Source organism: Quercus suber, unplaced genomic scaffold, assembly GCF_002906115.3.
Source record: "Quercus suber isolate HL8 unplaced genomic scaffold, Cork oak 2.0 scaffold_1, whole genome shotgun sequence".
Taxonomy (NCBI): domain Eukaryota; kingdom Viridiplantae; phylum Streptophyta; class Magnoliopsida; order Fagales; family Fagaceae; genus Quercus; species Quercus suber.
In genome coordinates this window covers 1,937,462-1,948,743 of record NW_027069468.1, presented here as the reverse complement: position 1 = coordinate 1,948,743, position 11,282 = coordinate 1,937,462, and the positions used below count along the sequence as shown (strand labels likewise).

The 11,282-nt window shown below is 36.7% G+C and overlaps 2 protein-coding genes across 2 annotated transcripts; both read left to right on the top strand.

Annotated features, from left to right (window-relative positions):
• Nucleotides 1-1,531: 1,531 nt before the first annotated feature.
• Nucleotides 1,532-2,963, top strand: LOC112016499 (F-box/kelch-repeat protein At3g06240). The gene has a single exon (XM_024049060.2). It carries the CDS (start codon nucleotides 1,563-1,565, stop codon nucleotides 2,853-2,855), a length of 1,293 nt encoding a protein of 430 aa, XP_023904828.2. The 5' UTR covers nucleotides 1,532-1,562; the 3' UTR covers nucleotides 2,856-2,963.
• Nucleotides 2,964-9,670: 6,707 nt separating this feature from the next.
• LOC112016497 (uncharacterized) lies at nucleotides 9,671-10,639 on the top strand. Its single transcript, XM_024049058.2, has one exon. The coding sequence runs from the start codon at nucleotides 9,671-9,673 to the stop codon at nucleotides 10,637-10,639; it is 969 nt and encodes a 322-aa protein (XP_023904826.2).
• Nucleotides 10,640-11,282: the final 643 nt, after the last annotated feature.

Genomic DNA, 11,282 nt, shown 5'->3' with positions numbered 1-11,282 from the left:
AAGGGGGGGGGGGGGGGGGAGAAAAATAGAAGAGGGAAAAAAAAATAGAGAAACTGTAGTACAAAAGATTGTTAGAGTTCAAAAATAAAATTATAATTTATGAACTATCTCTTCGGGTGTTTGTTCAGTTAGACTTTATGAGTGCCTTTATGTTTATTTATCTTTTAATCCCATGCTAGGTTGTTTAATTCCTATCCAGCCAGTCTTTCACCCACTCTTTACAAATTATTGTCTTAGGTTCATTGGCTCAGATTCCAGATCTTTTGAGCTTGGGCACAAAAAATTGACTCTACACTTAGTTATAATAATTGCTTTATATTTTTGAGAAGATGTTACTAAAAGGAATTTATTTTAAATATTACCATAATTCACTAATTTGACTATTTTAAATATTACTATATGTGTGTGTTGTGTGGGAACACATATTACATGTTTCATTAAGTTTAAATACTATATAAGTTTAGAATTTTAGAGGTTTTTCTTCTAGGTGGGTTTGTATAAGTTGTTGGAAAACTGTGTTTTGAGTTTAAAATGAGCGTTTGTAAAAAAAAAAAAAAAAAAACTATGAGGAGTTGGGTTGCAAAATAGAGTTTTGAATTTTAAAAATACTTTTTTAATCTTCCAAAATGCCTAACCAAATGGAACTTTTAAAAATAGAGTATAATGCCTATATTATTAAAACTAGAATTTTAAGGTAATATTTTGAGCATTTTTCATTTTAATTACTTTTTTAGAGCTTATGTCTCTAATTTTTTATGCATATCTTGTTTGTATTTTTCAGCCCAAAGCTGAAGAGTCTAACTTGAATAAATTTACTTTTTCACCATAAATTTTAATTTTTGACCCCCCCCCAAAAAAAAAAAAAAAACCAAAAAACTAAAAAACCAACCTGCACAAGGATCCAATTTAAAACCTAATTAATCCAACTCAAGTCCAATCAAAGTTAACAACACCACACTGCCAAATCGACCGTAAAAACAATACCTATCAAAAAAAAAAAAAAGACCATTGAAAACAATAGTTTTTGAACCAACTGCGATAACAAGGGTAAGTGTGCGTAATATACACATATTGGAATGGGGCAAAGTGGGTAAATTGCCTTAATTTTAAAACTATGTAGCAAAATACCTCTCTTTTCAAAGTATTTAGCAAAATGCCATTATTTTTGGAATTCGATTTTAATAAAATTGAGTTACATGTGAAATTTGACATTAGTAATGTTGAGTTTTATGCATATTTTGCTACTTAAATTTTGACATTGTTAATATCAAGTTCTACTTAAAAATATACATAAAACTCGATTCACAGAACTCAAGTTCCAAAACATGAGCATTTTATTAAATATTTTAGAAAGAGAGGTATTTTATTATATAGTTTTAAAATTAAGGGTGTTTATCTATTTTGCAAAATAGGTGCAAATGTGCAATTTGCATTTTGAAAAAAAATAAGAAAAAAGAAACGTGTGCAAATGAAAAATACCGAGAGCCGAAAGGAGTATATAATATATATTAGGAATAGGGTTTTAGGGGTTTCAATCAAATACAAGTAGTAGTCAGTCGATAATGTCGAGTTCGAAGTGGAGGCGGAGGCGGAGGCTGAGGTCGAGCAGGTTGAGGTTTAGGCCTTCTTTACCGGAAGAGATGTTGGAAGAGATCCTGTCATGGCTTCCAGTTAAATCAGTATTTCGTTTCAGGTGCGTTCAAAAGTCATGGTCTACTCTTATACAAAACCCAACTTTCGTTGCCAAACACCTTCTTCACCATCAAACAAAAACAGAAAATCCAAGTATTTTGGTCGAGATCTTTGACTTACTAGGATATGGCTTCTCCCTGCACCTTTATGCTGATGTTGATGATGTTGTACGCATTGTGGACCTTTCAAAGGACTTGGGCTTGCCCCAACTTGAACCTCGAAGTCTCAACATGATTAGTTGCATCAATGGTATTATTTGCATTAATGGTTCCTGCCTTGCCCGTGGCGGTGGCGGCTTCAATAATGTATTTGTCTTATGGAATCCAGCAATCAGAGAACGTAAGATCATTCGTTGTCCCTCACCTCCTCAGTGTCCTGCTCCTGCCCATTCTCTTTCACCATATAACTTTAGAGCATTTTTTGCATTTGGTTATGATCAATATTCTAATGATTACAAGTTGGTTAGAATTGTCACTTACTACAAGAATTCTCCACCTACCCAAAATTCACTCTTCAGAGACTCCTACAATTTTTTTCATGTTTACTCCCTAAATGCTGATTCCTGGACCCAAGTAATTGACACCACTATTCATCGTTCAAACCTTAGGTTGCTTTCTTATCGTGCAATGTACTTCAATGGTGTTAATCATTGGTTCGGTTACTTTGACAACGGCCGCATAAACGAACTCGGGCAGAATTGTGATAGGGAGATAATTCTATCCTTCGACATGAGTCATGAGGTGTTTCGAATAATGAGGATGCCAGATGTGTTTCGAAAACTAAAGTACCCTGTGGACAGTGTTTCAAGTATGCGGAGGAACAAAGTTTTTTCTGTGTTCAACGATTGCCTTGCATTTGTTGTTGATAAGGAGTATACTTTGACTATGACAGGGACATACTTTGATATATGGGTGATGCGTGAATACGGGGTTGAGGATTCTTGGACCAAACAACTCGTTGTAGGACCCTTGTTAGGAATTAGCAGGCCCTTATATTTTTCCAAGAATGGAGTGCTTCTTGTTGGTGACGATGGCGCAATAGTCTTGTATAACATTGGTTCTAAAGAAATTATGAAACTTCAAGTTCCAGAGTTTCCAAATTCACTCACCCCAAAACAAGCTATGGTTTATGTTGAGAGCCTAGTTTCACTCACGGGTGCTTGAGGCCCTGAGCTCCTAATTATTTATATCAAAAATAAATTTTCAGTAAGTTATGTGTGATTTAGAGATGATATCATATGGATGATGTATTTGTTAAATTTTAATTCTATATTCCTCTTCAATCTCTGTCATTTGTTGATGGATCAGTAAATTGTTGATTTTTTATGCATTGGAATTGTGATAGAATTTTTGGGGAGGTCTGGTTATTAATCTATGAGTAGTTTTTTCTGCAATAACATCTCAGCTATTGTTTGCTTTGGTGTCTATTTGTTTTAGGGAAATTCACACAGACTTGGTCACTTGAGGGTCCGTACCACTTGCTAATTTGATAAATTAAGTTTACTTTACTTTGGTGGAAACCATATTTACTGTAGGTAGATGACTTTATTATAGATTTTGTGGCCTCTTAGCATTTCAATGTTGTAAAATTTCCTAGTTGGGTTGGTTTAACCTCAGTGATTGCTAGCTAGTTTTTGTGAAATCGTTCATGTTGTTGAGCTTTTTACTTACACATTTAGAAAGATAGTTTTTCATGTTCTGGTATTTATCATGATGTGCTTCTTTTAGCCAAGCCACAGGTTTGTGTTTTGTTCAACCTTTATATTTAGGCGGGGATTCACCTAATGAATTGTGTGGTTAGTACACTGTACCAAGAGCATTCTATCACTTTCTTGACATAATTTATTTTTTCTTCTCAATCTCCTTAGCATGATGTTCCTCATCATCCTTCTCCATTGCATGCCCAAAATTCCAAATAAGAATAATCCACCTCTTTCATTCCATTCTATTCTTTTCTTTCTCCTAGGAATCATATCCCAAATTTTAGGGTTTTAGGCCCGATTGTGATTAAGTTAATCAATTCTTTTTTCATCGGGAAGTTAATCAATTATTTGGCAAGTGATTAATTAGATTTATTAATTGTGGGCAGGTTACGGCTTAATGCAATGTGGAGGTTTTTTTTATTGATTGTTTTCTGTAGTCATAAGTAAGGCTATTTAGTTATTCCACTCATGTTTTGTTACCCATCTTCCTCATCCTATAGGTTATGCCTTGCTTAGGAAGAATAATGCAGAGACAACATATTAAATTTGATGTTCACTGTCATTGTAGTTGTTTTTTGACTTCATGTTTCAAATTCTTCTGTAATATTATCTGGCATAATGGTTGTCCTACATCTTAAAATTGTTTTATTTATTAGAAAAGAAGAAGAAGAAGAAGTTTTTAGTATACTACTATATCGTGAGAGAGAAAAAAATAGTTTGAAACTATCTAAAATTTGAGGTGATTCTAAATACTATATAAAAATATAAAAAAAAAAAAATCTAAAAAAACTGTTTATTTCTTTAAAAAAAAAATTTATTTTTAAATTTGAATTTGACAAAGAAACATGGAAAATGGAGAAATATGCGTTTTAAAATTTAGGAATTTTTAAATTAGTAATTTTACATGTCTAACCATATTATTTAAAGGGAAAATTATACTTTGCCCACCTGTGATTTGTCCGAAAAACATTTTGCCTATCTGTGGTTTAAAAATTGGCACTTTACCGATCTAAGGTAAGCTCTGTTTGTCTCTAGTTACCCACCTCTGTTAAAAACAGAGATAAATTTGTATTTTTGCTACCATTTTATGTCTCTCTCCTCTCAAAACATAAAAAACTAAAAAAATCAAAAAAAAAAAAAAAAGATTTGAGCTAGGTTTTGGCAAGGACCCACATCTTCTTTCTTCCATTTTTTTTTTCATTAATTCTCCTTTATATCCATTCTTTTTTTTCATTCACCTTTCAATGAAATGAAACCCCATTAAATATTAATTCTTCTCCACATAAATAAAATCTCCGTTTGGAATAACAAAAGATGTTTGAATGGATATTCCATCTATCACTTGGTTGAAAGTTTAGTATAAATGAATGAAATGGTTATGACCGAATACTTCCATTCTATTATCTTCTAATTCCTTTATAAAATGATTCATTTTGTCTTTATCTTAAGGGGGAAAAAAAGAGACAAATTAAAGGGCAAACTCATACTAACAATTTTTTCTCTCTTTTTCTGCATTTTTTTTTTCAATTTTTGTATTTCAACGTCTAGAGAGATTTCAGGTTGAGGAAGGCGCACCACTTGTGTAAACAAATCCCAGCTCTCACCCTATGCCCTCCATCCCAACAATGCAAAGAGTAGAGCAATTCTCACCGTGGTTGGTTAGTTGTAAGATCGCTTCATGTGTGTCTTCTTCCAAGCCTACTACCAAGCTTGTCTCTTCCCTTAGCTCAATGCGACAGACCTTTATAGTTTATACATATCTCAAGAAGCTCAAGAGCGTTATTAAGTCGACTAATTTCTTCAGAAAATTTTTAATTTTATAAATTAAAACCTAACTTTTAGATCTTTTTTTCTCATGAATTTTTAGTTTTTTTATGTTTTGAGAGGAGAGAGAAATAAAAGGCTAGCAAAAATACAAATTTACCCCTGTTTTTAACAGAGGTGGGTAACTGAAGACAAATTAGCTAACTTCAGGTGGGTAAAGTGCCAATTTTTAAACCACGGGTTGGCAAAGTGTTTTTCAGGCAAACCACAGGTGGGAAAATTGTGATTTCCCCTTATTTAAACTTTTTAAACCAATGAATTTGAGGGTATTTTGGGCATCCAAATGTAGGAATTTAAATTGGGAAAGCTTCTTAAATAGTACTCACGAGCCACGTCCAAATTGTCATGATCCAACTTTTTAAGGAAATATCATTTAATGCATTGTTTGTCAAGTAAAAAGATAAAAATTAAAAAAAAAACTATCCTTGTTAATTTAAACGAATAATAACATTGACTTTTTAAATAAAGTAAATGGTAAGATAATACTTTTATTTATAAATTTTATATAAAGAACTTTATTTTGGGACATTTCCAAATGGAGTAGATAGATATAGAAGTATAGATAGAAATAGATATAAATTAGATCTTTTTATTTATTTTGGGTTTAGTATTATAATTTTCCATTCCTTCATTTCTTTTAACACAATGCAAAATCCATATTAACCATTGATTGCTCTTGAAAAGGAAAGAAGTATATACACCAAACCAAATCAACAAGGAAAATTACACTTTATTACTCTAAACTGTATCTTAGATTACACTTCGCACCTTTAACTTTTCGAGTGCACATTTTGTACCTTAAACTATGTCCTTTGGTACACTTTGCACCTTGATGTTAAGTTTTCTGTTATATTAGACAGAAATTTCAAGCATGGGACTCCACTTAGTCTTACCTAAGTGGCACAGAAAAAAAAGACCAAATGCCCCTCTTCCCAATCATGAATCAAAGAAAAAAAAAATTTATTTCTTCACTTCTTACCCATCTATCCTCTCTTGCGTTGCAGCTTCTCCTTTGTCTTGGCCAACAACTCTTCTCGCTCTCACAAAAAAAAATAAATAAAAAAATAATACAACCCTAAATAGTAAGTACCCAAAACAAAAGCATCCAAGGCACCACCTCTCTTCTCCGACAGGTTGATAAGTTTCAACCTATTTTATATGTGGGTTTAGTTTCTCTTCTCTTCTACACAAGCTTGGTTCTTTTGGATTATGCGTCGTTAGATCCCACAGCTTAATGGATAGAATTAGCATTAGGCCCACCAATTTTGCAAACCACCTCTTTCATTCATATTTTTAAACGCTAGTTTTCCATGTATTTTTTTGCTTTCTCTGTGCAAGTTCCAAGATTCTATGTGCAAGCTTTTGCTTCAAAAGATTTGAAGAAAAAAATATCAATATAAAATTTAATAACATTTGATAATATGAATTTTGGAAATTTTGGGATTGGGATGAAGAAATGAGATGGGAGAATAGGCATTTGGTCTTTTTATTTTGTACCACTTAAGGAAGACTCACGTGCTTCAGTGCTTGAGATTTCTATCCAACACGGTAAACTTAATGTTGTAGTGCAAAATGTAACAAGAGCCATAGTTTAAAGTGCAAAATATGCATTTGAAATATTTAAGGTGCAAAGTGTAATCTGGGATATAGTTTAGGATGGTAAAGTGTAATTTTCCCAAATCAACATGTATCTAAATATAAATACAATCACATTGGTGGTAATGGTTCCTCTTCTACATTTGAATTTAGAATCATCAATGTAGAAGAGAAATGTAAACTTTCAAAACAAATCAAGTAATAAAATAAAATATAACCAAAAAAAGAAAAAAAAAAAAAGATAACAACCTAATCAAACGTACCTCATATTCTGGTATTCATCATGATGTGCTTCTTTTAGCCAAGCCACAGGTTTGTGTTCTGTTCAACCTTTATATTTAGGCGGGGGATTCACCTAATGAATTGTGTGGTTAGTACACTGTACCAAGAGCATTCTATCACTATCTTGACATAATTTATTTTTTCTTCTCAATCCCCTTAGCATGATGTTCCTTATCATCCTTGTCCATTGCATGCCCAAAATTCCAAATAAGAATAATCCACCTCTTTCATTCCATTCTATTCTTTTCTTTCTCCTAGGAATCATATCCCAAATTTTAGGGTTTTAGGCCCGATTGTGATTAAGTTAATCAATTCTTTTTTTGACGGGAAGTTAATCAATTATTTGGCAAGTGATTAATTAGATTTATTAATGGTGGGCAGGTTACGGCTTAATGCAATATGGAGGTTTTTTTATTGATTGTTTTCTGTAGTCATAAGTTAGGCTATTTAGTTATTCCACTCATGTTTTGTTACTCTTCCTCATCCTATAGGTTATGCCTTGCTTAGGAAGAATAATGCGGAGACAACATATTAAAAATTGATGTTCATTGTCATTATAGTTGTTTAGAAGAAGAAGAAGAAGAAGTTGAAACTATCTAAAATTTGAGGTGATTCTAAATACTAATATAAAAAAAAATAGAAGAAGAAGTTTTTAGTATACTACTTGTGGGGGGGTAAAAACCCAAAACTACTGAATGGGCTGGGGCACCATGTTGAGGAGTGTGGTATTTCCGAAGAGTAATAATTGGATGGGGGAGCCCATCTAATGGCCGGAAGCCCAGAAATGAAGGAAGGTTGTAGTCCGAGGAGGTGACCTTGCTTCCGAAGAGGTTATTGTAGTCCGAGGAGGTCTTCTCCCTCGGATACAAATATTCTTGATCAATCAAACGTGTGGACGGTTCGAATGATTTTCCTAGCAAGCCTAGTGATTATGATAAGCCCTAGGTATGTTCGGAGATGATAAGAATGAAGAAATATCTAAAGGAAAAGCTGCTACCACCGTATTTAACAGCTTTTCTGGCTGCATTTATGTGGAGAAGACCCCTGAACAGTGTAACCTCAGTTACTGCCACTCACAAAGAACTAAAGTAGACACATGACGTGACATGCACTCAAGTGGATACCCAGATGAAGAACAGGTGGACGATGGAGATGATGGGGGAGGGTGCTATATAAAGAAGAAGGGTCCCTGTTAATGAGGATCGGAGAAAAGGCAAGAAAGAGAAAAGAAAAGCTTTACTGTAGTTTTGAATGTTGTAATTACTGTTCATTCAATAAAACATCTCTTCGGACATTCATTCATGGAATTGTTCATGCATTATTTCATGTTATCACAACCATAAGTACCTTAGCCAAACATTGTTTAATTCATAACCAGCCCAACTCTTTCACCCACTCTTTACAAATTCATTCTCCTGGGTTCATTGGGCCTTTAACCCATATCTTTTGGGCTTGGGCCACAAAAACTGACCCTACAATTGGCGCCGTCTGTGGGAAGAGCTTGTGCAGGGGCGAAGACAACAGTAGGTAATGGCTGGACATGGTCAGCAAGAGGCGGAGTCTGGGGCATTTCAGCACGTGGACCCTTTTCTTAACCTAGAGTGAAGGCAAGACCGTGAAGGTAGCGTACACACCGTGCCCCCTGGTCAGAACCAATCACATGGAGGGAGTCGCATGTCCCATGCAGAGAAGAACCGAGATTTACAGCAAGAGGTTGAAAAGCTAAAAAGGGAGTTGCGCCATGCAAAGAGGAAATGGGCTTCCTCGTATTCTGATGAGGACCCTGATGACGAGCCAGACGTAACTTATTAACATAAATCCAGGACACCAGCCAGCGAGTCCTATTCTTATGAAGAAGAATCCCATCGTAAGAGGCAACGCAGAAGCCTATCACATGGAGACGCGGGAAACGATGCCATGAGCAGGGCTCTAAATCAGATTTCTAAGTCACCCTTCACGCGCAGGATTGAGGAGGCGAGACTTCCTCGGCGCTTTAACTAGCCAACGTTCACCATCTACAATGGTAAAACAGACCCCGTGGAACACGTGAGTCATTTTAACCAAAAGATGGTTGTCTACTCTAGGGATGAAGCTCTGATGTGTAAGGCTTTCCCTTCCAGTCTTGGGCCAGTTGCCATAAGGTGGTTCGATGCGCTGAACCCAAATTCCATCAGCTCCTTCAAAGAGCTCACCCAAACTTTTGGTTCATGTTTTGTCACCTACCGAAAAGTGGCCCGACCTTTGTCTTCTTTGCTATCTTTGAGCATGCAGGAAGGAGAAACCCTGAAGGTGTATTCAGATAGATATTGGGAGATGTTTAACGACATGGAGGGCAATTTTGATGCAATGGCCCTAGAAACGTTTAAGCTCGGTCTCCCTACTGATCATGGTCTAAGGACATCCTTATCTGGTAAACCCGTTACTAGTATGCATCAGCTAATGGACCGCATTGAGAAGTATAAGTGAGTTGAAGAAGACCAACAACAAGGGAAAGGCAAGGAAAAGGTTACCCCCCAGAAGAAGAGGGATTTCAGGTCGGTATACACCAGCAACAAATCGAGGAGAGATTTCCCTATGCAGTCAGGAGCAGCCAATCCCCAGGCTGTCAACACCGTATTCAGAGATCCAGTTCATCAGGTTTTAGAAAAGGTCAGGAACGAGCCGTTCTTCAAGTGGCCATATAAGATGGTAGGGAATCCTGATAGACGCAATTGCAATCTCTACTGCCAATACCACCAGGATCATGGACACACGACTGAGGAGTGCAGGAGTTTGTGGGATCATTTGGACCAATTAGTCGGTGAAGGGAAGTTGCGACATCTCTTACATCATACCAGTGGCCGAAGAACGCAGATTAGCGCAGAGTCCCGAAGGGATGATCCTTTGAAACCCCTTCTAGGAACTATCAATGTTATCTTTACAGCCCCAGGGAGAACGGGATCCTGGCCGTCCAAGGTCATGTCGGTAGATCGGTTGCCTGCAGGAGAATCTGGCCAGGGTCCGAAGAGGTGTAAACTGGATGATCAAATAGTTTTAGGTTTCTCGGACGCGGACAAGGTGGGCACTGTCCAACCTCATGATGATGCGTTGGTCGTCACCCTCAGAATTGGGGGGTGTGATGTGAAACGGGTGATGGTTGACCAAGGTAGTGCTGCAGAAATAATGTACCCTGATCTCTACAGGGGGCTAAATCTCAAACTTAGTGACTTGACACCATATAGCTCTCCGCTGATCAGTTTTGAAGGAAGAGTTGTTACCCCGAAGGGCCAAATACGACTACCTGTACAGATTGGCTCAGAGGTGGTGGAGGTAGATTTCATAGTTGTGGACGTCTTTTCTCCCTATACAGCAATTGTAGCCAGACCTTGGCTTTATGTGCTGGGGGCGGTTTCTTCCACCTTACATCAGAAAGTCAAATACCCATCCGAAGGCCAGGTTTGTGAAATTCGTGGGGATCAATCTATGGCTAGACAATGTTTGGTGGCTGCCATTCAACATGAGCCAAAAGCCGAGTCATCAACCAAAGCCGAAAGGGGCTCATAGAAACCAAAGCATCGGTTATCACCCACTAAAGATCCGAACGAGGGCGCAGAGTGCGAAAATTTAACAAAAGTCATCATTAGGGATGATCTTGAAAAATTCTTTCAAGTCGGATCCCAGTTACCTTTACAGGAAAAAGAGGAGTTAGTGCAACTTCTTAAGGAAAACCTCGACGTATTCACATGGAACACTTATGAAGCCTCTGGGGTGGATCTAGAATTTATATGCCACAATTTGAAAGTAAACCCCATGGTCACCCCTAAGAAGCAGCCTCCTCGGCGTCCATCTAAGGAACACGCTGAAGGAATTAGAGAAGAAGTAGCAAAGCTTAAACAAGCCAAAGCTATTAAAGAGGTTTTCTACCCAGAGTGGTTGGCAAATACTATGGTGGTAAAGAAGAAGAACAGGAAATGACGAGTATGTGTGGACTTCACTGACTTAAATAAGGCATGCCCTAAAGATCCATTTCCTATGCCGAAAATCGATCAGCTAGTAGATGCCACTGTCGGACACCCTCGAATGAGTTTCTTGGACGCATTCCAAGGCTATCATCAGATACCCTTAGCCCTGGGTGATCAGGAGAAGACTGCTTTTGTCACTTCCATTGGTAACTACCACTATAAGGTGATGCCATTTGGCTTGAAAA